The following is a 27,039-nucleotide window of genomic DNA, read 5'->3' on the forward strand; positions in this document are numbered from 1 at the left end:
ACGAATAACACAATGTATATGAAATTCCTTGCGTGGTCCCTTCGCACCTGATGGATACCTCATGTGCCTTTTCTGGTTGAACACATGCGATCCTCACAACACACCATAAGATAGGCATTTTATGAAGGAAACAGGCTCTGGGAAGTCAAAACTTGCTCAAAGTTGCACAGATAGCTAAATAGCAGCGCCAATATTGGAACGAGGCTTCACTCCGGGTCAAAAATATTTTTCAGGAAACCAAAGCTGCTTTCCCACAGCATGAGCGCTAGAACTAAATTAATTCATGCTGTTTATGGGACTACAATGTTTGGAGAAATGCAGAAACCGGCCAAGTATATATTGCCCTGTTGCCCGCCGAAACTGCAACAGAAAAATCAAAATACAGTTTTTGTTAATACCATTATTCGGTCAAAGAACCCGAGAGCCCTAGAGTCGGGGACGTGCATGAAGTTTCAGTAAACAAAACAAAGCGACGGGTCTCTCCTCAAACCCCCCGAAGAAACTGCGGACCACGGGGAGGTTCAATGTCGGGCCTTAGAAGCTGGGCCGGTCCCCGGCCCAGACTACACGTGCAGGTCGCCCCCAGACCCGGAGGAGGCCACGGCAGCGCGTGGCCGCCGTACCCGCCCCCTCGGATCTCAGGAACCAGCGCTGCGCCCGCCCGCCCCTCACCTCCGGCTCCGGGCGCTCCGAGGCCATCACACAGCCCTCCTGCGCCGGCCCAGGCCAGAGACGGCGTTCCACTCGTGACCCCTGACCCGGCTACCTCGCACCCCGCAGGAGCCGGAAGTCAATGGGCGGGCCGAGTTCTGAGCTCTCTGATTGGTGGGCGAAGCCCTGTCACAGTGACTCGCCGACTTGGAAACCGGTAGAGGAGGTCGTTGCGGCCGCTACTGCCGCCGCTATGCAGGTGAGAGCCCGGCCGGGACTGCTGATCGCCAGCTAAGTTCGAGTAACGGGGCCGAGAGGGAGCAAGCCGAAGAGACATGGAGTTGGGGCTGAGAGGAAGGGGCAGAGCCCGCGGCTGATGGCTGGGGACAGTGGGGTGAGGGACGAGGCCTACTGGAGAGGGAGAGGCGGAGCTGAGAGATGGGTTGGGAGCCCCGCTGACAGGAGACAGAGACTGCGGCTACGTCGGGAGGGAGAAGGCAGCTCTGACTGAGTGCTGGCGTGTGGGGAAGGATCAGGTTGTGATTGGGGAAGGCTGAGATGCAATCCAAGGAAGGCAGCTCAGGAAAGGGGCCGACTGGCTCAGGACCCGGCCCGGGCTGCGAGCTGCGGGATGCAGACGTCAGAGGGCATCGGTAGTTGGAGAGAAGCCCGAGGGGTGCCGGGATGGTGGGGCCGCGGTGGCCAACAGCTAAGTTAATGAATCTGAGGCCGTGGGTAGAGTCCAGGACCAAGGGCCCTGCCCTACACCTTGGCGTGTCTGCAGGACGCGTTCCCAGCCTGTGCCTGGGGTTGTTAAGGGTGAAGGAATGAGGCAAAACTGGAGACCGTAGACGGACAGGAATGGCTTTGCAGACCCCCCCCCCCGGCATTTACAACTGTCTAGTGCTTAGGACGTATGCCTTTTTTCTGTTTGTCATTTGTCGTTTAGTTTCTTACGCCTGGTAGTCGGTCAGTCAGCGTGTATAGGTTGATTAAGTTTGTGAAAGGGGCACAAGAATACTGGCACAGGTAAAACGAGTGCAGGTTAATTTCGTGAGGAGGAGGTTGAAACAGCAAATGCTGAGGGCAAATGAAGAGTGAGTGAGTGTGTGTGTGTGTGTGTGTGTGGTGCAAGGCCCTACGCTGAGAACCTTGCGTGTGTAGGTAGAGTTCCCAGAGCTTGTGTGCCATTGACAAGAGCCGCCGGGCTCACCAGGCAGGTTCTAGGGCAGCGGAGTACGTATGCTGCAGGGGGACACAAAAGATAAGGAACCCAGGTGTTAGGTCTGGTGAAAATTTCTCAATGAGAGAGCATAGAGTGTACCTAATCCAGAGAAAAAACAGGCATGGATTAGGAGGAGACGAGAGAAAGAGTCAGTCGGTAGGAGGAATTGAGGTCAGGTGAATGGGTTGAAAGGTCTAAGGGTTGACGGCTCTCCGTAACCCAAATACCACAGGTAGAAAACAACGTGGCTCTCGTATGCCGGTGAGATCCTATGTCACTTGACTAGTGTTGCACACCTGTCACCCTGGCTTTCCAGCCTTCTTCTGTGTGTGTCGTATTTACACCCATTGGGATAACCAACATGTTCCTATTGGTGCAGAGGGAGGAGAAGCAGCTGGAGGCATCGTTAGATGCACTGCTGAGTCAAGTAGCCGATCTAAAGAACTCACTGGGGAGTTTCATTTACAAGCTGGAAAACGAGTATGACCGGCTGACCTGGTAAGGGTTGCCAGGGCGATCTGGGGAAGACTCCATGGGTGGCAGGGCAGGCCTCCTGGCGGATGGGACATCTCCAGTGATGTAACCATTTATCAATTTGCAAACATCTTTTGATTTGGAAAGAGCTGGCTTTCCCAACGTTTAACAAATGAAGTTTAGCTTAGGGCCTCCATGGCAAGGAAGTAGAGAAATGCCCAGTTTCCCAACCTAGGTTCTTCCTGGCTTTTGATTCTCGCCCTTTGACTTCTCTGGGAAGAAGTCCTCCCTCCGTGTGTCCTCCCACTGCAGTAGGCATGCAGTGGTCATACTGGATCTTTTACCACAGGTGTTGCTGAGTCCTTTAGGTACAACCTCTTCTGGAAGTGTTGATCCTATTTCCAGGCCAGAAAGGAGGCTTTTACTCAGTTTCTGAATTTTCAGTGGTAACAGTGTAGCCATGGCTCCTATTTTGCCACTGTCCTCACCCCATTCAAATAATGAGCTGCCTTTTTTCTCCATCTGTGTCAGAAACTGAAAGCGTGCCCCTCTTTCCTAACCCCACAATCCCTGTAAGCCAGTCTGGTTCCCACCCAGTCCAGCCATGGGCTGTCTTTTTGGGGTAAGTCCAAGTATTCCTAATCTGAAAGACCCCCTTCGAGGCTACTTGGAGCATTCTGACACCTTCTTACCACCACCAGGCCCTCTGTCCTGGACAGCTTTGCCTTGCTGTCTGGACAGTTGAACACTCTGAACAAGGTCTTGAAGCATGAAAAGACACCACTGTTCCGTAACCAGGTCATCATTCCACTGGTGTTGTCCCCAGACCGTGATGAAGATCTCATGGTAAGAGGAGGAGAAGGCTGCAACTTGGGAAATTAAATTCTTTGATGACCTAGAGCACAATTGTTGGTTGGTTATTCTGGAAGTTCTGAATGTGGCGTAGTGTGTGGCAATAAAAAGCGTGTGGCAATAAAAAGTGACGGCTGCATTTCGGTGTCCTAGGAAGCTAAATATTGTAAGTCTTAAGCTGTGTTTTCCCTGAAAATGCACGGTTTGCCTGTGGCAAGAACTATATGTCAGGCCAAACTGAATCTTCTTGGAGTGCCTAGAAGGATCAATAAAATCTGTATTTTACAGCGGCAGACTGAAGGACGCGTGCCTGTTTTCAGCCATGAGGTGGTCCCCGACCATCTGAGAACCAAGCCTGACCCTGAAGTTGAAGAGCAAGAGAAACAACTGACAACAGATGCTGCCCGCATTGGTGCTGATGCAGCTCAGGTTGGACTGAGTCACTGTCCTGCTGCCGTCCCCCATTCCCCGAGTCCCGTCATGAGAAGCTAGGCGTTACCATTGCTGTCTGGTAGGGATGTATAGTTGGTTACACGTAAGTTGCCCCTAGAAGAGCACAAGGAAAAAAGTTCCCCACATAATTTCTTGCTTGCCCTAATCTCTGAACCAATTTATGTGTGTTACAGAAGCAGATCCAGAGCTTGAATAAAATGTGCTCAAACCTTCTAGAGAAAATCAGCAAAGAGGAACGAGAATCAGAGAGTGGAGGTACGGAGGGATCGGTGGCAAAGTGGAGAAGGAAAGAAGGATAAGATCGGTGTTATAGGAATAGTGGTTTTGGTAAGAAAGATGTAAGAATGAACTGCTCAGAAAAGGGTTACATCCATTCTGTTAGCCTTTTGTATTTAAGACCAGCCCTGGAGCAGGTGGAGAAAATGGGCAAAATGAAAATGGAGAATCCTGAGCTAGTTGTGAGGGTCCTCTGGCTCTTCCTCTGGGCTGCCAGGGAGCCTAGATGCTGCTGATGTAAGAACTGCAAGCCCTGGTACTCAGACTACTCTTCCTGCTGCTAGGTTCAGTCCAGTGCCAGAGGCATACCTCAGGGTCCTTACCTACCTTTTTCTTCAGGTCTCCGGCCGAACAAGCAGACCTTTAACCCTGCAGACACCAATGCTTTGGTGGCAGCTGTTGCCTTTGGGAAAGGGCTGTCTAATTGGAGACCTTCAGGCAGCAGTGGACCTGGCCAGACAGGCCAGCCAGGAACTGGGACAATCCTTGCAGGAGCCTCAGGATTACAGCAGGTGCAGATGACAGGAGCTCCAAACCAGCAGCAGTCAATGCTCAGTGGGGTACAAATGGCCCAAGCAGGTCAACCAGGTAAGGTGGCGGGGATTGAGATGGTGGCAGACCTTAAGCAGGGAAGGGGGAATAAGCTGAATTGTCTGAGCCTCCAGCATCCCCAGAGCTGGAGAATTTCTCCTGTTCTCTTAGACTGTGACCCAGAAAACGATTTTTAGGGGTAAAATCTCATTTGAGACTCTTAACAAACACCAGAGAATGAGCAACAATTTTGAATTGCAGAAACTGCTTTGGCCTTCCACCCCCATCGCAGACCTCTGTCTCAGCTACCCTTCTGTCCTATTTACTCTGGATAGTAGGTGTGTTGTCCGAGTCTTTTCTTAGAGAAACCAATGGTCAGACTTTAATTAAAACTATGTGGTAGGTGGGTTGGAAATTGACAAGCAGGCAAGTTTCCCAGTGCTACCTGTATCCTTTTCTTTGTATCCTGTCTCCTGCTCACTTTTAGTAATGATGAGAATAGTCTGGAGGAGTTCAGATGCAAATAGCTAGAAGAAATATTTTCTTCCAAGCTGTGTAGGGAAAGGGACAATTAAAATAAGAGAGAACATATTCTTTTACCTGTGACAATAAATGGGGGTCACACAGGTTTTGCTGTCTTATCCTGGAATAGATGAGCAGGAGACTGACCTTCCCGGTACCCTTCCCCCAACCTACCCCCCACCCATCAGTCCTTTCTTCCTTGACACCTTTAGGGAGAGAGCTGGTGAGGAACCACATCACTGATCTTTGTCACCCAGGGGCAGATGCCACAGAGATTCTTAGATGATGGAGGGGTGGCAGAAGACCACATTTCTGATTTATTGTGCCACTCTTACCATGCTTCAGGTGTCTTCCTTCATGTTCCTTTTAGGGAAAATGCCAAGTGGAATAAAAACCAACATCAAGTCAGCTTCAATGCATCCCTACCAGCGGTGAGTGTGGCCGGCACCCTCCACTCCCAGGTGCTCTTGGCAGAGGCGGGCAGTGAAATTGCCTTTTGCCCAAAGCTGACCTAGATGGGTACAATAAAAAACATGGGCTTTCAGCCACAGACAAACCCCAGCTCTCCACTGACGAGCTGTGTGACCTTGGGCAAGTGACCTGGTTTTTCTGAGCCTGTTTTCTTATTTGTAAATGATGTTGATACCTACTTCATAAGGTTTTTGTGAGGATTGAAATAAGAAAATGAATGTAAAACACTTAGCACAGTATATGAAGTAATGGGTATTCAATAAATGATAGTTTCTACAGCCACTTCTCCCCGCTGTCCTCCTTAATCTTCGATCCAGAACTGACCCTCATCTGATACCGCTGCATGTCAGTGGTGAGTGGATGGACACAAGATCATGGACCACTCTGTTCTGTTTGAAACCCTGTGCTTATTTTGTGCTGCCAGAAACTATGGCAGCCTCTGTGTCCTGACAGGCACACTCTCTGCAGGCCCTCCTGCCCAGGTTCCATCCTGGCCATCTCTCCACACTGTGGGCGACGAGGCTTTTGGGCTAAGATAAACTGTCTACCTGTAACCCTGGTGAAGCTTGGGCCTGCTCTGCTCTCCATCCTCTGAGAAGCCAATCCAGCTCTTTCCTGGGAAACAGTCACAAAGCCTCCTGTCCTTTCCCCCACCCTGTACAGATGGAGGAAGCTGTCGAAGATCCAGTAGGTGGGGGCTTCTCAGGAAGTGGCTCTGTCAGGCAGGACTGTGTGGGAAAAGGTTTTTCTTAGCATATGAAAAAGCCCCTTCCCTGGACTCATTTTTCTTATGTTGGAGGGCGAGGGGGATTTCACCTCACACCATCTTTCATCAGGGTTTAGTTATCCTCCCCATATGCCTAGTTCCTGGACTCCAGCCAGGACGGCTTTCCTCCAGTCCACAGAGCCTGTGGCTCAAATAAGTGCCAGATCGATGGTGGGAAGGGGCAGCTGTCAGTACTCTGCCTGCTTGTATAACGCTTAAGAGCAGAGTGAGTTTGGGTCTCCAGCCTAAGCGGCCTCTCTCAGCATTCCGTTGTGGGTGAGGGCAGGGGTTGAGTCAGCAGAAGTGGACCAAAGGGTTTCTCTGAATAAAGTTATTGAAATTTTGATGGTCGTTGTGTCAGGCTTATCTCACAGCAGTTTATGAGAGAGCTCTATAGGGGTCAGAGATCATGTATCAGAGACTGTCAAGGTTGCTCCAAGGCAGTTCTAATTTGCTCTCCATAAAAAGTTGTCTTATCTTGGATTAGCTGTGATCTAAAAGTCCTGAGAGGTATGAGGACAACCTGCTCACCCCTTCCAGCTGCTTTGTTTCTGTTCTCTTTCGTCACACGCTAGTACTCTGGCATTTGTTCAGTGCCAGGCAGAATTCTGCCAGACTGTGGCAGTAAAGGACGGGAAGAGTGGTCTGAGATGTCACATCCATTTCTGTTCTGTCAGGACATGCAGTGGTACCCAGAAAGCACAGTGACCATAGTGCACAATAGCCCCGGGAGTCCTGTCATCAGCTCTGAGGCAATGCCAGACCTTTCCCCCATTTCAGCGGTTCTGCTGCACTGCTGTCAGTTCATTCAGGTGTTCTTTATCTTCTGATCAGGTCCCTTCCTACTGGTGATGTCAAAGCTGTCATATTGCCTAGGGTGCTTTGCTAAAATCTCTGGAGCATCTCTTAGCAACTGCTGTTCTTTATTCCACCAAAAGATGCCTTCCTCTTAAAAGGCACCACACCCAGGTTTCTTGGTTGTCCAAGGTTAATACTGATTTCATTCCCACCATATTATTTGAAATGGATTCCTTGTCCTCCAGGAACGGAAATGTCCTCTTGCCCCAGTGTAGGACCTCCCTTACATCTTGTGCCCGTAAGCAAACACTGCTTATTCTGCAGGCACTCACATCTATATTCTTTACTCTGGGAGCACATGCTGTCCTTTCCAAGCCCACCCTCCACCCCCAAATCCTCTGGAACACACAACCCAGTAATCACCTCAGTGGAGAGTATGTATCTCCCATCCCTAACTCTCTTTCCCTCAGAAGACAATATTATGGAGTTTCCTTTGTTGAAGAAGACGTGACCTGCTTACTTGCTCAGATTTAGGATTTGCAAAAGATAGCTTGCTTGCCCCGCTCTGGTAATGGTCTTCCGTTTCTGACTGCTCTGTTTTACCTGGGAACTGCTTTCTCCTACTCTTGGGGCCCCTGAAGGACGAGATTAGGCTGTTGCCTTCCAGGTTTATGTCTTGGATGGAGAAGGAAGCAGCAGCTGTGAAATCTCGAGATCTTGCTACAGAGTTCATCCTGCTGAAGGCGGCAGCTTACTGAATCAGTGTCTGCATGACACCCATTGCCTAGCACCTTTCCCTCTCCAGCTCTGCCCCGAGGCCAGGATTGGGATGTTATTGTTGAACCTCCCTTTGCTCATTGCCACAGTTGCCCCATTTTCTCTTTCTGGTGTCTTGTTTTCCTACCTAGCTAACTTAACTTCAGTTAACTTTGTACTTTCTTGGGAAACAGCCAAGATAGATAGGTTGTAGCTAAATGCTCCTTCCAACTCAATAATGGGTCCTGGCATTAGGACTGAGCTGGAGGGGGGTGTATTGCCCACCTCCTGTCCTGTTGCTGGAGAAAAGAAGCTGAACTCGGCAGGAATGCCCTAGTGCAAGGCTGGTCCCTTTTCCCACCCCCTTCTTACCTCCCCCAGGCAGCTGGGAACAACCTCTCCCTTTGTCTGAGCTTCTTGTACAGAATAATCCTCCTTATGGACAATGTATTCTCTGTGTCCTGTGGACATAGGAGCCGTGTGAGCTGATCCCAGCACCAGGCAGGACGGAGGCTGAATCCTTCCAATGCCCACCCTGGGTCAACTTCTGATTACTGTCTAGAGAAACTACTAAAGGATGTATATTTTCTTCCATTTGCTTCAGACTGGGGAGGATAGCCGATTGAAGTTTAGCGACAGGCTAGGAGTAGGGCCAGAGGCTTTGGTCCCTTTTTTGGTTCAGTCCTGAGGGTTCGCCGTGCCTAACTGGAGGCTTGATGTGGCTCTGGCTTGACAGCCTTGAACACACAGGGGCTAACATTTGGAAGGGATTTGCCACCCTGTAGATGGGGCTTTCTAATTGGAACAGAAGGCAGACCCTCCATCTGACAGGGCCATAGCACCCCATCACTTCAACATGTGTTCTGTCCCACAAGGCAAACTTCCTCTCTCCTTCCCTTTAACCGCTCTCTTGTTCTTGAGCTCCTGTGTGTCACTGTGGCAGCTCCTAGACCCCTATTGTGGTCTCTTGATGGGTTCACACGCTCTCAGCGTGTCACCTACCATTTGGACATGGCATCTTTCACAAGTGCATCACGGACAAGGCGCCTGACTTCCCTGGGCCTCCGTTTATCCACCTGGGTGATCCCAGTGATCCTTCCTAGCTCCAAAGTCTCCACCAACGATTCTTTTTTCTTTTCCTCACTGTATGACTGTGTGATATAAAATAGGCCAATTTTTTCCTAGATCAGTCCCCAAATCCCTCGAACCCCTACAGACTGTTCTTAAAGTTCCCTCTGTGTCACCTGCAACTTAGCATGCCAACACCCTTCTAGAGCACCACCCTAAAATTGTTTTCTAGCTTGCACTAGTTCTGTAATGAAAAGTCATCTAAGAGGTGGTAAGTTACCACAGAGATACATGTATTGTATATTAGACGTCACTTTTCCACTCTCAGGCATCCCTCTCTCTCCCTTGCGTAAGATATATGTGCAGAGAGACTCCTCCAGTACAAGCAGTAAATTATGCTTCTTCCATGTGATGAGAACCTTCCCTGCTGAATCAATCTAAAGAGCCCTGGCTACTCCCCTTCCTACTTTCCCTCTGCCATTCCACTCCCTTCCCTCCTCTCACGCAAATTTCCCTAGTTGGTGGTCATTTTGATTATTCTTCTCTTGCCCACACCCCACATGGAGACCATCTTTGTTCTTTTTACTAATTTATCTGGGCTTCCCTCATTTTCATGGCCCTGGTTGTTGCCCTTTTAGTGTCTCTTCTATGTTAATCTTTCTTGACCCCACACCCCCAATCATTGACTCACAGCCATGCTCTTGAAATAAAGAGTCTGCAATCACTGTGTCTTCCAGAAGAGTCCCATTCACTCTTCCACCTGCAATGGGCTTCTCCTTCTACCATTCCTCTAGAACTACTCTGTCATTAACCTAATGGCTAAATCCAGGTGTTTTTTTTCAATCCTCGTCTTATTTGATCTCCACAGTGTTTAACGGTGCTGACCATTTCCTTCTCAATTTCCCCCTCAATAGGAGAAGGAATGGCTCCTATTTCTGTGACCATTCCTTCTCTGTAGTGTTTGGCCTTATGTCCCTCTGCTTGCTTCTTGAATGTTGTCACTTTCCAGGACTGTCTTGAACCCTCTTTTCTTCCAATTCTTCCTGCTGTCTGTGATCACCACTTTTAGGTACATGACTCAGTTTTACTTTCAGTCTAGACCTCTTTTGCTGAGCTGCAGATGACTTTTGGGCATCTCTACTCGTATGATCCACAGGTACCACAGCTCTAAATCCAATCATCCTTCCCTCCAACCCTGTTTCTTTTCGAGTTTTCGTCGGTGTGACCCAAGCCAGGTCTATGGAAGCCACTCTAAACTCTTTCTCCTCCACGTCCCCAGCCACCATACCCAATCAGATACCAAATTCTGTCAATTCTCTTTTCCCAATATCCATCCATTCTGCCCTGCAGTTTAGGGCCTGGGCCTCTCACCCTGGAAATATTATTCAGACTCCCTGTGTCCAGCCTTGCCCACTCCAACTCATCCTCCACATGGCTGCCACATAGCTCTTTCTGAATTTCAGGCCTGACTACGTTACTCCCTTCATTAAAATCCCTTTGACAGTTCCCATGTTTCTCAAACAGGTTCACGTACCTGGCAGGTTGGTAGGGGCAGTACCGGGCATACTGAGAGGATAAAATCATCCTGGACCATCCATTTTACTTGAGAGTAAATAATTTAAAATAGAGAATGCAAAATTATCATTCATGCATTATTGAGAGAAAATAGACTTCAAAGAATTTCTACTATAGACATGCATTGCTTAATGACAAGGATATATTCTAAGAAATGTGTCATTAGGTGATTTTGTTGTGTAAACATCATAGAGTGCACTTACACAAACCTAGATGGTACAGCCCTCTACACAGCTGGACTGTATGGTACAGCCTTTTGCTCCTAGACTGCAAAACTACATAACATGTTACTGTACTAAATATGGTAGGCAATTGTAACACGATGGTAAGTATTTGTGTATATAAACACAGGAAAGACACAGTAAAAATACAGTATAAAAGATAAAAAATGGTACACTTGCACAGAGCATTTACCATGAACGCAGCCTGCAGAAGTGGGACTTGCTGAGTCAATGGATGAGTGGTGAGTGAAAGTGAAAGCTTAGGACACCGCACAGCTGTAGATTTTGTAAACACTGTACACCAGTACCACCACAAACATTTGAGTAATGCATTGCACTACGACATTATGACAGCTACGACATCACTAGGCGATAGGAACTTTTCGGCTCCATTTTAATCTTATGGGACCATCATTGTACACACAGTCTGTCATCGACCAAGACTTTGTTACGTGGTGCATGGCTGCAGTCTGAAGTCACCGGATTCCCTGGGAATATTTATTTACTTTTTTCTTTCCCTTTGTTGTTGTTGTTGTTTTGCCATTACATTACTTCACTAGAAAAGCTTGAAAAACAGCTCAAATTTCCTGGAAAGGCAAATAAGAGTCTGTGTGATCTAGCCCCCTGATTTCTTCACCTGACTTCTATGTTGTCCTGCCACCCAATCTATTCCCAAGCTGTACAAACTGCTTGAAGTTTCCTGAATGTAACAGGCCTCCATTCCTTTATTCCCACTGGTCCCTCTGCTTGGAACACTTTGCCCCATCATTCTGTTTGATGAACACCCAATCATCCTTCAAAAGTCAGCTCACGAGTCACTCCTCTGGGAAGGTTTCCAGTCTGTTCTCATCTCAGTGCCACTCCCGCCAGGTAAGGTCAGTCACCTCCTCTTTTATGCTCCACATTTGTACTTTGTACAAACTAGCTCTTGCTGCCCTTTGTTGTCCCCCAAGTTCAAGCACCCTAAACTGTTAGAATTTGGATCCCAGTGTCCTTCCACCTGAGAGTTGTGTGATCCTTGGTAAGATAATGTGTGTGTCTGGCATACTGCAGCATCCGGCCCATCAGAAACACTAGAAATGGTCACTGTTCTTCTTCTTATTATTACTTAGTTGACATTAGAGAGATAGTATAAGGTAGCGTTTGAGTTAAAAGAGCAGGTTCTAGTGTCAGACTGCCTGGGTTCAAGTCCGAGCTGTGCCACTTGCCATGTGCCTTTAGGCAAGTTATTTACTTCTTTGTGCCTCAGATTACCATCCTCCTTGCGGATGATGATAATAATGGCTACTTCATAGGATTATTGTGAAGTTTAAATAGATTAATACACTAAGTGCTTAGAATAGTGTCTGACGATAGTAGAAGCGCAACAAATATTACCTATCTTCAAGGTAGTGTCTAGAATGCTCCTCTCAGTAATTGTTGCTTAAATCAGTGATTGATCAATATCTCTAAGGAGGTAACCGCTTCCTGCCTCTGCAGCTTGTCGATGCTCACATATCAGGAGCTTGGCCGCAGGAAACACCCTTTGTGCCCATTTCATCCCCCATAGTGTCTGCTTAGTTCCTAGGCACTGAAACATGTTTACACCATCTTGCTTGATATGACAAGTCACTTTTGAATCTAATTTTGTGAATTTTCTTTCTCCCACTTAGTCGTCACCTATACTCTTCCATTAAAGCCCAGTTTGGTCTATTAAATTGTGTGCTTTTCATTTGAGATCAAATGACAAGCTCCCTCACCTGAAATGCTCTTTTTCATCCCTCCAATACTGTATCTGTTCCAAGTCCAAAGCAGCTAAATACTCGGTTCCCTAGTCTGCCTACATTCTGTCCCGAAAGGGGGCCTGCACCACTCATAGATCTCTCCGTGCAGCTGTGATCAGTTCTCTCCTTGATTGTCCTTACTAGGTCGGGGCTCAGGCCTTCATGGGTGGCTGTGTATAATTCACTGGGTATCACAAACCAGAGCTCCACGCATGCCTCTCTTCCCTTCACACTTACCACCAGTCCTTGAGGCCTTGTTCTGTCAAGGCAAACTCCACTTCTTCCCACTAAACTATAACTACTCTCACCTATAGCCATGAAGAAATACCTGGGGCTCAGGTGCTGTTTCACACCTCCATGGCTTGCACGTGCTCTACCCTCTACTTGGAATGTCTGCCCTCTTTGTCCTGCTCCAACCCCCTTGTTCACCCATTGAACAACTCATGCTTCCAGTTCAGGTGTTACCTAGTCCTGTAAAGTTTGTACTAGCTCCTCTCCTGTACATGACCATTCTTGAATTATACCTCTCCTGTACCTTCTACACACCTCCATTATAGTACGTGTAATGCCATTGCAGTTTATTTACTTACAAGTTCAAATCCTGACCAGGACACTTATCTATTGTGTGGCCTTAGGCAAGTTACTTCACTTTCAAGCATTTGTTTCCACCTCTGTAATATAGGATTATAGATAGCATTGACCTCAAAGGCTACATTCAACTGAGCATATTTAAAATAAATTTAAATCTTAATTTTCTACAGGACAAAAGTCCAAGCTTCTTAGAAAGGTGTATGAGACTCTTCAGGCATATAGTCAGCCCTCAAATGCTAACTACTATTTCCCTCTTCCTCTACTCCCCTGAGCAATCTCATTTCTATTGAATGGTATATAGACTGTTTTGATTGCAACACGTTACAATTAAACTAGCGTAACCAAAAACAGGGTACCCAGTTGATTTGTATTATGCAGACATGGAGTGAAAAGTGACTGGCTCTAGGCGGGCTCAGGGGCTCCAATGTTGTCTAAACTCTGCATTTCTATACTCTTATTTTTTAAAATTTTATCGGGGAACAGTGTGTTTCTCCAGGGCTCATCAGCTCCAAGTCAAGCCATTGTCCTTCAATCTAGTTGTGGAGCGCGCAGCTCAGCTCCAAGTCCAGCTGCTGTTTCAATCTTTAGTTGCAGGGGGCACAGCCCACCATCCCATGGGGGAATTGAACGGGCAACCTTGTTTGTTAAGAGCTCGTGCGCTAACCAGCTGAGCCATCCGGCTGCCTCTCTGGAAGCTCAGCGGCAGCTCGTTGTTTTCAATCTAGTTGTGGAGGGTGCAGCTCACTGGCCCATGTGGGAATCGAACGGGCAACCCTGCTGTTCAGAGCTCGCACTCTAACCACCTGAGCCATCCAGCTGCCTCTGCATTTCTCTACTTTTGAGCAGTTAGCTCACCTGTGGAAGAACTCTAATTGTTCTTGCCTGGATTCTGTGCCATCAGACTACCATGATTAATGGACAGGTGGGGTGGGGCAGGAATTCCTTAGAGGAGATGAAAGCAGGGGAATGGGAAAGTGTATGACTACAACCCAAACTAGAGCTACCATGGTCCACTTTGTATGGTTTCTTCTGTATAGAAAATCCTTGTGTTTTTTTTTTGAGCCCCATCCTTTTTCCTAAACTTACAGTACTGTGTCTCAAATTGCCTGCTGAATGTCTTACCTTGAACTTAGGATGTCAAAACTGTATTCCTTTCCTTCATCCTGCTTTACCTGCTTAACTTTGCAGTCAGTTCTGCGTCCTCTTTCTGTTCTATCCCTTCTTCTTCTCACTCTCATTGCTCTAGGTCAGGCCTTCACTGCATTACACCTGTGCCTCTGAGCTGGTCTCTCAGTTGGTCTCCCTCTTTTTCCTCTTGACAATATAGCTTACTGTCGCCAAGTTTGTCTTTGTAAAGAACAATGGGGACCATACCAACCACTTTCTTAAAAATCTTCTGGGATACCCCCAATACAAATGAAATTCCTCATTCTTTCATTCAAAATGCTTCATGATATGGAGCCAACTTACTTTTTAACTTTCCTTCTGTCATATGTGGGCTTTTCATTCACCCAATCCGTTAGCCAAACGGAATCACTTGCAGTTCCCTACACCTGTCCTGTACTTTTCCTCCATTCATCCTTTCGTCCACACTTTCTTCTCAGCCTGGAACACCTATGTTGCTTCCACCTTACTTGCTATGTGACCTTGAGAAAAATCCTTTACCTTTTCTTATTCCATGTTTTTCATCTGGTAAGTGGTGATAATAGTACTTACCTTGCAGGATTGAACCATGAGATCATATGGAAAGCAACTGGCCCCAGGCTTGCCAGAGAAAGTATTGAATACTAAGCTACATTTCCTCTTTTCCCCTTTTGACCCTTCTTGCACATCTTCCAGATCTTGCTAACTCTCTTTCCTCCATCTTGATAACCTCCCCTGATTTGTCCACTAACCAAAAGCCTCCCTTTTTCTCTCTCCAGAGCTCTTCCTGCAGGTTCTATCATTGCTCCTCCGACCTGAGTTTCTTTAGTTCACTTCAGCAAACACTGAACGATACCCACTCTTATCTCTGACCTCTCAGGAGTCCAGGCAAACCCCCAAATTCTGGATGATATGATAAGTGTTTGCATACAGTCTCCCTTCTGACGACCGGATGTTTTTCCAGCTTCAGTTTCTTCAGCCAAGGTCTCAGCCGTAGGCAGAAGACACCAGCTAGCTGGCTAAGGCCCAGGGACATGCAGAATGATTAACTGACAAATCCTTCACCCTCATCTTCACTTGCCTGTCCTCGTGGACTCAGCCCTCCTTTCACCTCCACTGTGTGAGCACTGTGCAGAAAGTGCCCTTTGTCCTTTGCAGGATGGGGATGGGGGAAGCTTGACACAGCCCCTAGAAGGCTGCTTTCATCTCTGCCTGCCACTCCTGTCGTCCCTCAGCCTAGATCCTCGGTTCCTGTTGTTCTTAGCCGATTCCATGTCTCCTGTACTCTAGTCCCTCCACGGATGCCCCTGCTCACTCACTCACTCACAAACAGGCATACCTTAGTCCACTTTTCACCCATTCCCATTCCTGCTTCTTCGATCCCCCTTTCCTTTAATTTTTTTGCTGAAACGGATAAAACCTCAAATAATTAGGGGAATAGAGTTGTTAGCGCTTATATGGGTGGTGGTTTTCAGACTAAACCCTCGGAGAAAGGAAATCAGTGCCTTCTGGGGAGAAAGGATGGAGAACGGCCCATTAGAGAGCAGTGAGTGAGGAATGAGTCAGACAGGGCGGGACTTGGAGGAAGTTGTCACCTCATTTCCTGTTAGTCAGAAAAGCTCCATAAAGAAGGGGGAATTTTAGCTGTTGGACCAGATATTCTTTTGCCGCCACACCGGACCTTCATCCTTCTTCAGACTGTGAGTGCCTGGACCCCTCCAGTTTCGCCAGTTTATCAGCCTGCCCCTCGTGTGGGGAGCCTTCACTGACCTCTCTGACCCGGTCCAAGGCCCTCCACCACTTCCCTGCGGGTCTCAAATGGTTCCGTTTCCTCCCAGTCCATTGACAAACTCACTCTTCTTTTCCACACATTTCAGTCTGTGAGGAGTTCCCCTTAGTCAAAGGCTAATCCTTCCAGTGTGTATGCTGGAGCCCATTGTTTCCTTCCACACAGCACATAAACACACTTAAGCCTCTTCCCATCAAAACAACCATTAGAATCAATCTGGAGGTGAGAGCCAGGCATTGATACTTTAAAAGCTCCCCAGGTAATTCTAGTGTGCAGCCAGGGCTGAAAAAGATAAACAACAAAATCCAAACCATGGCATCCAGGGCTCTTCATAAACTGACTCCTGCCTGTGTTTCCTGCCCTTACCTATATGCCCTCTGAGCTGGAGCCACACCAGACTACCTAGAGCTCTCCAAACCTGCAACATGTCAAGCTGCTATGCCTTCACACACTTGCTTCCCTCTGCCTGGAATGCCTTTCCCTGCTTTCTAGAAGCTGTCCTTTAATGCTCAGCCTAGGTGTCATTTCTGTGAAGCCTTCAAGAACAAACCCCCACCTTGAGGTAAGGTGCCGCCCACCCCTGTGCGTCCATAACCCTCTGGTTTTATCTCTATGGGAATACTCAACACGTGCTACTCTAACTGTTCATTTATATGTCTGTCTTCTCCACTAGACTGTGTTTTACAGGAACTCCATTGCCATGGGGGTGCCGTTTGCTAGGACCTGGGCCTAGGTGGTCTATAGCAAATATTTGAAGATGCTTTCTGCCAGAACCGGGACAAGAACAGAAAGAAGTGAGTCTTTAGGCGTGTTCATTCATGTAGCCAACCAACACTTATTGAGGGCTTGCAATGTCATTTGCCAATGTGGTACAGGTGGGTACATGGGATGACCCATGATGAGTGTGTGCAGGTGGGGAAGCGGGATAGACGTGTGTGTGTGTGTGTGTGTGTGTGTGTGTGTTTTCTCCAGCTGACTCATGGAAATCTCCACAGTGTCTGCCTCCCTCTCCATTCCCATCAGTTTCCAAAGCCAGGCTGTCTCTCTCACTGGTTTCCCTGCAATGCCCTCTTCATACTGGCTGCCAGAGGAAAGTGATTCAGCTAGATGGCAAACCCATAGAGGGACAGCTCTGCCTTGTTCATTGATGTGTCACCAGTACTTAACACAGTCTTGCACATGGTAGGTGGTCAATAAATATTTGATGACTATTTGAAAATACAAATCTGATTGTAGCCTCAAAAAATCTTCACTGTTTCTCCTCTGCTTCCAGAATAAAATCAAACTGCCCCCGTTTGGCCTTCAAGACCTGCTACATTCAGCCACAGCTAGCTTCACTTCCCTTTTTCCCTTTCACTACCTTGAGGGCCAGTGTAGACTGTGATTCACTCACTGTATCTGCCCCAGGCCACTTTATTTTCCCACCTCCATGCCAGAAATTCTCTCAGCTCTTCCTAATGCTAGGGCTCATCCAGGTTTATGGGCTCGTAGAGAGGGCTTCCATGCCCAGCCGCTCCCTCGGACAGAGACCTCTCTGCTACTCCTGCCCATCTCTACGGTCTCACCCTCCCAAGAAGGGGCTATTTTGAGGGAAGGGCTAAGTCTTGGAACTTTTCCCAGGGTCCTAAGTTGGGTGGGCCTGCCACAAACAGAAGATATGTTGGCTGTGCTGGATTAATCACCAGAGGACCCAGAATGAGGTCATCCAGGGGCTGAATGTCAGGGAGAAGCAGGGTGCAACTCCGGCGGCCCGGGCCAGGCCGCGCCACCTGACAGCGGCAGGCTGAGAGATGCGGAGGGAAGGGGTGGGGAGTCGGGGCTGGGCGTGCTTCCTGCCCCGGGATCAGACGGCCCGCCCCTGCTCCCGCCCCTCCCGCAGAGCCCAGTCGGGGACCGACGGCCCCTCCTGCCTCAGCCCGAGGCCCAATCAGCAGGCAACCCCCCCACCCGGCCCGCCCCCTCCCCCTCTGGTGACAGAAAGTCGGCCCAGCAGATGAGGAAGTGGCAGGCAGGCTGGCCCTGGGGACTTCTCTCTGGCCCTGCACCCTCCGAGCCCTCCATTGCTGCCCGCCTGGCACCCGACTGGTGAGTCTGGACTGTCCTGGGCGGGCGCTCCATTTGCCCGGGCCCCCTGCCTGGCTGGCCCGGCCCAGCCCTGCCCTCTCGTGCCCAGGCTGTGGGCGAGGCTGTTCCTGGGGGGAGTGGGTGGGAGGTCCCAGCTCTCTGGGGCTGGGCCTCTCCGACAACCTCCCTCCCGTCCCGGCCCCCATTTACTCAAACCTAGGCCTTCCTCTACCACCTCCTGGTCTTACCCTTCTCCTTTCTTGTCCCCGCCCTTCCCTTCTCTCCCCTCCCCTCCCTTTCTTCCCCTCCCCCTTTCTTTGCCTGTCTCCTCTTCCCTTCCATCCATCTTAAAGGAAGGAAGGACGGGACTGAGCTCCCCTACCGGAGACACACCCAGATTCTCTAGCTCTGAGAGAGGTCCTTTCCAGAAGCCTTGAGCCACTCCTGACCTCCAGGGTGCATGCGTGTGTGCATGTGTGTGGTGAACTTGGGGGTGGTGGTTGAGAGAGATAACAAGCTGGCAAACTCACATGGGTCAGGGAGGAACTGTGTGTTAAAGCGCATGCTGTGCCTTGTGGGGTAGGCCCTACCACAGAATAGGCAACCAACAATCCGATTGTGAATGAATGAATGAATGAATGATGGTTGTCATCTGTGAAGAGAGATCTGTGTGTATGACCAAGGGCAGGCGTGTGTCCGCACGTGGTATGGGTGATTTTGTATTCATTCCCCTCTAAGTGGGCTGTATGAGTTTATGTATGTGACCGCATTTATCTCTGACTCACATATGTGTGAGTACACCTGCGTGTGAGCATCAGCGTTTGCACGGGACCTGTAAGGGAGGATGTGTGAGTGTCTCAGGTGTGTTCGTCAGTGTGAATGTAGTTTGGAGCAAGTCTGAGTTATTAGGCACGACGCACGTCAGAATCCGAGGAAGCTTGTTTGGGTGGTGTGTCAGAGGAGGGCAGTGACTGCCAGCAGGTGTGCGGGCTCTGTGTACATATGTGTGCTAGCCACTGGTGAGTCTGTCATTGGGTGGGGGTGGGGAGGAGAGAGCTGTGTGACAGGCTGGGTGTATGGGAGGACTTGGGCCTAACTGTGATGGGGCAGTTGGGGGTTGACGGGGCCGGGGGAACGTCTGTGAGATGTGTACCCAGTGATAGTGTGTGAGGGGCCTGTGTACAGCCTCCATGGATGTCAGGCATGTTCTCCACTCGGTACCTGCACAGGTTGTTCTCTGAGGAGAAGGAACCTGGCTGACTAGACTCCAGACAGCTCACAGAGCATCTGCTGCCCTGGCTGTTCAGGGACTGCCGTGTCCCTCTGGGACTGCCTCAGAGCCCCAGGCTCCCCTCCAGCCAGCTTTTGTCTCCCTGGGAGCCGCTGTGAGCCCTCCCCCTGGCCCTCCCCCGACATTCCTTCAGGCTCTGAGGGGGAGAGGGCCTAGCTTATTAGACCCCTCCCTGAGGGAGGGGAAGATTCCTGAGACCTCCCCCACTCCCCCACCTCCTCACATGCCACTGGCTTCCCTGCCCCTCCCTGAGAGAGAAGGGTAATTGTACCCATTCTGAAGTAGGACAAACTGAGAATTTATGGCTAGATTAGAAGATGCTGGGTGTGGGTTTTCTTCAGTTCTCTTTGGATCAAGGTTTGGGCTGGGGCTGGAGCCCCCAGAGGTTGTGGCTCAAAACCTAGAACCTTAGCCCATCTGGCTGGTCTATGGTGGGTGGGTGGTTGAGTATGGCTTTACTTGGCTTTCTCAATCCTCGTGGGTCCTGCTCCTCCAGGCACTGACCTGTGGCCTGGACCCACCCTCCACCCCATGTACAGTGCAGCGGGGGTGGTTGGAGGGCGGAGCTGCTGCCAGATCTAGTCAGACAGGTGGAGCCACTGGGGCAGGAGTCTCAAAGAGCCAGGCTCCCAGAGAGGAAGGGTGAGAGGAACGCACCAGAGAGGAGACAGAGGTGAGAGCCCAGGAGGAGTGTCCCAGTAGAGGAGGGGAGGAAGGGGCTGGAGGGCCGGGGAGGTGAGAGTCCCGGAAGGGACTGGAGGGGCCGAGAAGTGAGAGTCCCAGCAGAGGGGAGGGGGGACCCTGGGGAAAGGAGAGTCCTGGAAGGGACAGGAAGGACTGGGAGTGAGAGTCCCGGAAGGGACAGTCCCAGGAGATGAGCATCCTACAATGGGACAGGAGAGGTTGAAGGAGAGAGAGGATCCCAGGAGAGAAGAAGGACCCAGAGCTGGAGAATTGAGACTTTGGTGACGAAAGGAGAGAGGTGGTTCATTGTGGAGATGAGTTCCCTATTGGTGAGAGCATAAGACTTTCCAGAAAGAGACCGAAATTGAAGAGTTCTCTTGTGGAGGAAGAAGGGAGGGGAGGTTGTGAAGTGAAAATCTCCAGAGAAGAGCAGAGAGTGAGGAGAGGAGAGGAAGGTGTGGAGAGGAAGGGCGGAACAGCCCTTCCCAGGCAGGCAGGATGTGTGGGAAGCAGAGGCCCCCGCCAAATTGCCTCCTCCTGCCCCTGGTCCCCAGCAATTCCTTCCTCTCACGGTTAATGTCCTTTTTTGCCATGAAGCATCTGCAGTTGTCTGGTCTGGTCTGTGTCCTGTCTGTGGGTCAGGGCTGGGATGGCGGGGGCACAGTCAGCCCTGGCTGACACGCACCCTTCCTACCTCCCCAGAGTCTTTAGCCAGGATGGAGGCTGTTGTGAATTTGTACCAGGAGATGATGAAGTACGGAGGTAAGACGCTGTGCACCTGCCCTTCCTCCCTCTGACCCTGAGATCCCTGAATCTAGGACTATCTCCTCATGGAAAGTCCCTATACACCCCTTGACCCTTTGTGACCTGACCTCTTATCTGTACACCTGGTGGGGATCCTTTGAACCCTGTGGAACCCTCCTGACTCCTTTGGCACTTATTCACAGATTCCCGGATCCAGAGCTACCCTCTGATGGGGTCACCCCTGCTAATGACCTCCATCCTCCTGACTTACGTGTACTTCGTTCTCTCACTTGGGCCTCGCATCATGGCCAATCGGAAGCCCTTCCAGCTACGTGGCTTCATGGTTGTCTACAACTTCTCACTGGTGGCACTGTCCCTCTACATTGTCTATGAGGTGGGCCCCTGGGATGCCTAGGCTTTAATTCCTGTTGGCAGGAAAAGGGGCAGGCCTAGATCCAGAGCATGGCATCTTCCTCCCAGAGAGGCTCAGATCCATCTCTTCAACTAGAAAACAGGAGGGATTGGGGGAGTGGGGGAGACAACTCTGGTGGTCTAATTCACATCCCTTCCTAGTTCCTGATGTCTGGCTGGCTAAGTAGTTACACCTGGCGCTGTGACCCTGTGGATTTTTCCAACAACCCGGAGGCACTGAGGGTAAGTAGGGGCAGGGGCTAGGTCATAAGCAGCCTGGGGACAGGAGCAGGTTGGGTGTGACCTGTGCTCAGGGGCCAGTTTAGGGAGGCTCTTGGAGTAGTGTGGGGGTTCTAAGGCTGCATTGACTTCTTGCAGATGGTTCGAGTGGCGTGGCTCTTCCTCTTCTCCAAGTTTATTGAGTTGATGGACACGGTGAGAGTATATGAAATGTGAGAACTAGGGGTGGGGAGGCAGGAGTGAGAGGCCCTGGCTCTGAAACCCCTTTCCCCACCCTTCTCTCAGGTGATCTTTATTCTCCGGAAAAAAGATGGACAGGTGACCTTCCTACATGTCTTTCACCACTCAGTGCTTCCCTGGAGCTGGTGGTGGGGGATAAGAATTGCCCCAGGTGAGTGGTGAAGTCCACTGGGAGAAGAGGGGCAGGCCCTGGGAAGCAGAGGCTCGTCTCTCCTGACCCTCTTCATTGCCCCTCACAGGAGGAATGGGCTCTTTCCATGCCATGATAAACTCCTCTGTGCATGTCGTCATGTACTTGTACTATGGATTGTCTGCCCTCGGCCCTGTGGCTCAACCCTACCTTTGGTGGAAAAAGCACATGACAGCCATCCAGCTGGTGAGGGGCCTGGACCTGGCCTATAACCATTACCCCAACATTCCTAGTCTGGATGCTTTATCCAACCTCTCATCTTTGACCCCATCCTTCCCACTCAATGTTCAGTCTTGCTCTACCCCCGCCCCCCTTCCTTCCAGTCTTCTTCCCTCTGACCTTTGCCTTTCTGTCCTAGATCCAGTTCGTCCTGGTCTCGCTGCACATCTCCCAGTACTACTTCATGCCCAGCTGTAACTACCAGTACCCAGTCATCATCCACCTCATCTGGATGTACGGCACCATCTTCTTCATGCTCTTCTCCAATTTCTGGTATCATTCTTACACCAAAGGCAAACGGCTGCCCCGTTCAGCTCAGCAAAATGGAGCTCCAGGTACCACCAAAATCAAGGCCAACTGAGAAACATGCTCTAGCTAGGCGCCCACCTAAGTGCCTCAGGACTGCACCTTGGGCAGCATCCGTCATTGTCCTCCCCACCTACACCTGTGACCAGGGCTTCTGTGGTCAGGACTGAGCAGGGGACAGGCCCTCCCCTCCCCACAGCTGGTACAGGGACCACTGCTTCCGTTCCTCACCCACTCCTCCAGGCCGGCCCCAGGGACGTGGCCTGATTGCCCTCTGCCAGTCTAGAGCTGGGGGCTGAAAGGGCTGGACACTTACTTCCCCCTCCCTGCCTTAAACTTGGGAGAGGAGCACTCAGGGCTGGCCCCCACCAGGGTCCTGTGGCCTTTTTCCTCACAATGAAGAGGTCAGCAATAATCTGTCACTGTGGACCCAGGCTCCTTCCTTTTCCACCCCACAGCAAAGCAGGAGCTTCTTTGGCCAAAGGTCAGAGTGGGTGGGAGGCCTGGGAATACAGCCTGTGAAGGCTGCTCACTCACTATGTCTTCATTAAAAGTGACAGAGGACACCACTGAGGCTGTGTGTGTAACGTGCGTGAATGGAGGAGGTGGGGTACAAAGCCTGCTAGCTCTGTCTACGAACAGGAGGGATGGTCAAGGCTCCCACAGGATGGACGTTTCTAGCTCTTTGATCACACAGAGGAGCCTCTTGGGAAGGCCACTGGGACAGAGGTCATACAAGGATAAGAGGGAGACATGACTTTATTAGAAAAATAAAAAAAAAACAAAAAAAAAAACTGAGGTAATGATTGGTCCTCAGCGGATGCCTTGATGGATGAGGCTGCTTTTGGCTGCACTGGCCTTCTCCCGTTCCCGCCGCCGTGCAGGGTCCAACTCAAAGCAGCGCCATAGCCGTAGGGTCTCATCTGCTGCTGCTGATGCGACCGTGGCCCCATCTGGACTCATGGTCAGACTTAGGACCCGGGCCGTGTGACCTGGGGCATGAGGGAAAAAGTGAGAGCAGCACATATGAATGTAAATGTACTATACAGCCCTCCAGTTTTGAGGGTCACCTACCTTTTTTGGTTTTTGCTTTTATAACAACTTTGAGATAATTCAATAATTCACATACCATAAAATTTTTCTTATTAAAGTGTACAATTCATTGATTTTTAATATATTCACAAAGTTGTGCAACCATCACAATAATTCCAGAGCACTTTCATCATTCCATAAAGAAAGTCACTCCTCATTTGTCTCTTCTGGATATTTCATATAAATAGTCATACAAGATGTAGCCTTTTGTGTCTGGCTTCTGTCATTTAGCACCTACCTTTGAGTTCAGCCACCTTAGCCATGGTTGGGTACTTCCAAATAACCAGCTGGTTCTGGGCGAAGCCATGGCCTGAGATGAGTTCCTTGTAGTGGGAAGACCAAAGGATGGAGCACACCTGTGGAGAGGGGATGGTTGGGCACGACAGAGCCAACGTTACTCAAATCAGAACTAAGTCCATTCTAGTGGGAGGCACCCTGCCAGGAGCTACGGACTCAGACTTGAATGACCATATCCTTTTGAGAGTTACAACTGTTATCCATTTCACAAATGAGGAATCGAGCAAAAGGAAGATCAGCAAGTTGCCTGAGATCACATGCAAGTTAGTAGGTGACAGAGCCAGAATTTAAATTCTGGCTCCAAAGCCTCAATGCAGAATGAAGGATGCAGGGGGGCATGGGGGCGGGGGAAGGAGAGGAAGCTGGAGTGGTTGCAGAGACCAACCAGCAAGAGCCTCAAATTCTAATGGATTTGGATTATATGCTATAGGTGATGGGGAGCCATCGCAGGATTTAAAGACAATAAAAGGCCACTCAGACCACAGTACATAGGACAGATAGGAGGAGATAAGAATGCAGAGACCAGTGCAGTGGGCTTCTGCTGGGAAGAGGATGAGTCTGAAGGGAGGGGACACATATAAATGATATTCTGCGGCAAAACTGATATAGCTTGGTGATTCGGTGAGGAGGATGAAAGATTCTAGAGGCTTCTTCAGATTTCTGAGTAGGTTCTGTCTCAAGTAATATAAGAGGAGGAGGAGGAATACATTTCAGGGAGGCAAAGGGAAGTAACAAGTTTAACTTGGGAGATATTAGGGTGGTACCATCTATAGGACACGGGATTGGTGATAAGCCACAGGGTATTGGAAATATGGGTCTGGAGAGCCGATTTCGAAGTGTGGAAATCATCAGGGTACAGAGTTAGGAAAGCCACTGGAGGGGACATGGCGGCACAGGAAGACTAGAAAGACTAAGAATACACCTGGGGGTAAGAGGCTGTAATAGGGAAAAGACTACCTGGGAGTGGGCATCCACAGCATTCAGACAGGCCCCAGAGCAGACATTCCAGATGCGAATGTGTCGATCACTGGTGCCCCCTCCAGTTGCCAGGATATTGGACTGCCAGGGACACCAAGCTACAGCCTAGATGGGATTAAAGGGGGGCGGGTCAGCAGGCACCAGACAAGGAGCTATAGTGGTCACAGATAACTCAGTCCAATCCCACCATCCCATCGCCCCATAATATTTCCCAGGTTCTGGGTAAGAGTCTGCAGAGGCCCCAGCCCAGCCCCATTCTCACCTTGACAGCCCCTTGATGCTGGGTGAATGTCTGCAGGGGAACCCAGCCACCCTCTCCAGGGGCACTAGGCCACACATTGACCAAGTTATCATTGCCACCACTGGCCAAATGTCGTCCATCTGGGGCCCAGCGTAGCCCACACACTTCCTGGCTGTGACCGCTCAGTGTGGCCACATGGTGGTCTGCTACACGAACATCATGGTGATGGATGTGGCCAGAGCGTGAGCCACTGCAAGAAGGAAGAAGGGAATCAGGTTCTATGGCAGCACTAAATGCCACCAGCAGGCCAGAGCTGCTTCAGTTCAGAGGTGTACAGTCTGGGAAGAGTGGACAAAGATTATAGCCTGATTTTACACAGACTAGCAAAAACCACTGACCTGGACAGGATATAGCTATTCCAACATAGGGAGCCCACTCGGGCAGAATGACTGGTCATGTTTCGAAGCCGCTTCTGCTGTTGCACGTCCCATAGCTAGAGAGAGAGAGGACCACTATGGTCAGAGATTGGGCCTTGGCATTAACATCCTCCTGCTGGGGGACAATAGAGCTGTAGCACAGGGACAAGTCTCACCTGCACCTCAGCACTGCTGGTGCCCACAGCCAGGTAGTTTCCCTCTTTGATCCAGGACACGGAAGATACATAGTCCCCGGGCTGCTCCATCTGCAGCAGCTGCAGGATGTCACCAGAGCTAGCGCTCCACAAGTACACACTGTTGTCCAAAGCCACAGCCAATACATTCCCAGAGCTCCAATCCACCAGGTTCAGGTCTGCCAGAGGGGCAAAGAGAAGAGCGTGAGCTTCCTTGTTTGCCGGGTCCCAGGCCCTCTTTTCTCCATTCACCCAGCAAGGAGCAGGCTGCACTTACAGTAGTCATTCCGGATTTCAGGGGCATCCAAGATACGGTCTGGCAGGGAAGGAATGTAGCGGCAGGTCTTCCGGGTGGAGCCAGGCGTGGCCTTCTGGCTATAGAGGACTTTCAGTCTGTTCTGGTAACCTGTGGCAACGGGGTGAGTCTAGACACTGGAAGAAATGACACCTCTCCCGGTCCCCAGCCTGGAAGGCCAGATAAACACTTCCTCTCTCCCAGTCTTGGGTGGGAAGAGCAGACAGCCATCTCAACTCAGCCCTGGGTTGGGGCTGACACCTCTCTCCAAAAGCCAAAAACTTCAGGTCTTACCCTCTGGGACTTTTTGTGGTTTTCCACTGAGCCGAAGGATCTTGGCTTCCTCCACATCAAAACCATTCAGGTTCAAAGCCCAGGCTTTCTGATGTTCCTGGCACACAAGGAAGGTGGTGAGGCCGGATGGCATTACGCAAAGTACACAGCCTTGCCGTAAGTCCCTCCGCCACACGTACCTTCTTAGTGGGCGTCTGGCTGTTTTCAGAGTGGTTCTCTTTGCTCAGGAGGAAGTTGGCCACTTCCATCTGGGAGGCACTGCGATGGGGGATATAGCGGTCACCGCCAGGTTTGCTGGGAGTGGTCTGCACCTTGGAGCTGGACTTGCCTGGGGCGGGGAGAGGGAAGCCAGACGGTCCGACCAGGTTCCCGAGGGAGGGGCGTGTAGGCTGCTCCCCGCCGTTCCCTCTCCCCGCCCACGTCCCTCCACGCCCCACTAACCGGGAGTTCGGCCCGGGGTCCTGCCGGCGCTGTGGGATCGGTTGGCGGCCCGCATGGGTGAGGGGCCCGGCCCCGAGGCTTCCTTAGCTTTGCGCTGCCAGCGCGCGGGGGGTGCATTGGGGATGGGTGTGTCCAGCTGCAGCAGCGACTGCAGGTCACTCTCGAACACGAACTGCGCCATGGGAGCCGAGCGCCTGGGGGGAGGGGCCCTCGGAGGGGGTTCCTGCCGAACCCTGGAGGAAGACAGGCGACTGGGCTCGGGGAAGGCCGGCCACGCAGTCAGGGCCACACCAGCGACAGCTCCTCTCAGCCCGGCACCTCCGGCCGCAGTCCCACCTCGGCTGGGCCCAGCTGCTTCACACCGTCAGCTCGGAGCAGGTTCCGATCCCGGACCGGCCCTACAAATGCCGGCTTACGCTTCTTGAACTCTCCGCTCTGAGTACTCATTGGTTCTTTCAAAACCCAACCGTCGCAACC

General features: G+C 50.5%; 4 protein-coding genes across 10 annotated transcripts in view; 2 read left to right on the plus strand and 2 right to left on the minus strand.

Annotated features, from left to right (window-relative positions):
- SZT2 (SZT2 subunit of KICSTOR complex) overlaps positions 1 to 771 on the minus strand; it is a 49,431-nt gene extending 48,660 nt beyond the window's left edge. For both annotated transcript variants that reach the window (XM_081055256.1, XM_081055255.1), the window contains exon 1: positions 673 to 771. In XM_081055256.1, coding sequence (XP_080911382.1) covers positions 673 to 699 — 27 coding nt within the window. In that variant the 5' untranslated portion in view covers positions 700 to 771. The remainder of the gene's footprint in view (positions 1 to 672) is intronic.
- Positions 772 to 855: 84 nt separating this feature from the next.
- Positions 856 to 11,760, plus strand: MED8 (mediator complex subunit 8). Of its 4 annotated transcripts, none has more exons than XM_081057938.1 (8): positions 856 to 910; positions 2,256 to 2,374; positions 3,052 to 3,196; positions 3,491 to 3,631; positions 3,829 to 3,910; positions 4,271 to 4,519; positions 5,355 to 5,415; positions 11,443 to 11,760. In XM_081057938.1, the coding sequence occupies exons 1-8, from the start codon at positions 905 to 907 to the stop codon at positions 11,612 to 11,614; spliced, it is 975 nt and encodes a 324-aa protein (XP_080914064.1). In that variant the 5' UTR covers positions 856 to 904; the 3' UTR covers positions 11,615 to 11,760. The 4 variants fall into 4 exon arrangements, with proteins under 4 accessions (XP_080914064.1, XP_080914066.1, XP_080914063.1 ...); XM_081057940.1 differs by lacking the exon at positions 11,443 to 11,760 and adding an exon at positions 5,924 to 6,565; XM_081057937.1 differs by lacking the exon at positions 856 to 910 and adding an exon at positions 931 to 1,045.
- Positions 11,761 to 16,348: 4,588 nt separating this feature from the next.
- ELOVL1 (ELOVL fatty acid elongase 1) lies at positions 16,349 to 23,607 on the plus strand. 3 transcript variants are annotated; one of them, XM_081057942.1, is made up of 10 exons: positions 16,599 to 16,719; positions 16,949 to 17,107; positions 17,199 to 18,010; positions 20,667 to 20,726; positions 20,912 to 21,102; positions 21,282 to 21,362; positions 21,498 to 21,554; positions 21,645 to 21,750; positions 21,839 to 21,975; positions 22,148 to 23,607. In XM_081057942.1, exons 4-10 carry the CDS (start codon positions 20,681 to 20,683, stop codon positions 22,367 to 22,369), a joined length of 840 nt encoding a protein of 279 aa, XP_080914068.1. In that variant the 5' UTR covers positions 16,599 to 16,719; positions 16,949 to 17,107; positions 17,199 to 18,010; positions 20,667 to 20,680; the 3' UTR covers positions 22,370 to 23,607. The 3 variants fall into 3 exon arrangements, with proteins under 3 accessions (XP_080914067.1, XP_080914068.1, XP_080914069.1); XM_081057943.1 differs by having other exon boundaries at positions 17,805 to 18,010; XM_081057941.1 differs by lacking the exons at positions 16,949 to 17,107; positions 17,199 to 18,010 and adding an exon at positions 16,349 to 16,487.
- CDC20 (cell division cycle 20) lies at positions 23,057 to 27,035 on the minus strand. The gene is made up of 10 exons (XM_081057936.1): positions 26,563 to 27,035; positions 26,301 to 26,449; positions 26,122 to 26,218; positions 25,810 to 25,938; positions 25,515 to 25,711; positions 25,321 to 25,415; positions 24,944 to 25,172; positions 24,661 to 24,786; positions 23,645 to 23,762; positions 23,057 to 23,306 (listed from the first exon to the last, which is right to left on the minus strand). Exons 1-10 carry the CDS (start codon positions 26,741 to 26,743, stop codon positions 23,128 to 23,130), a joined length of 1,500 nt encoding a protein of 499 aa, XP_080914062.1. The 5' UTR covers positions 26,744 to 27,035; the 3' UTR covers positions 23,057 to 23,127.
- Between the last annotated feature and the right edge of the window lie 4 nt (positions 27,036 to 27,039).

Source organism: Rhinolophus hipposideros, assembly GCF_964194185.1.
Source record: "Rhinolophus hipposideros genome assembly, chromosome: 8".
NCBI classification, from domain to species: domain Eukaryota; kingdom Metazoa; phylum Chordata; class Mammalia; order Chiroptera; family Rhinolophidae; genus Rhinolophus; species Rhinolophus hipposideros.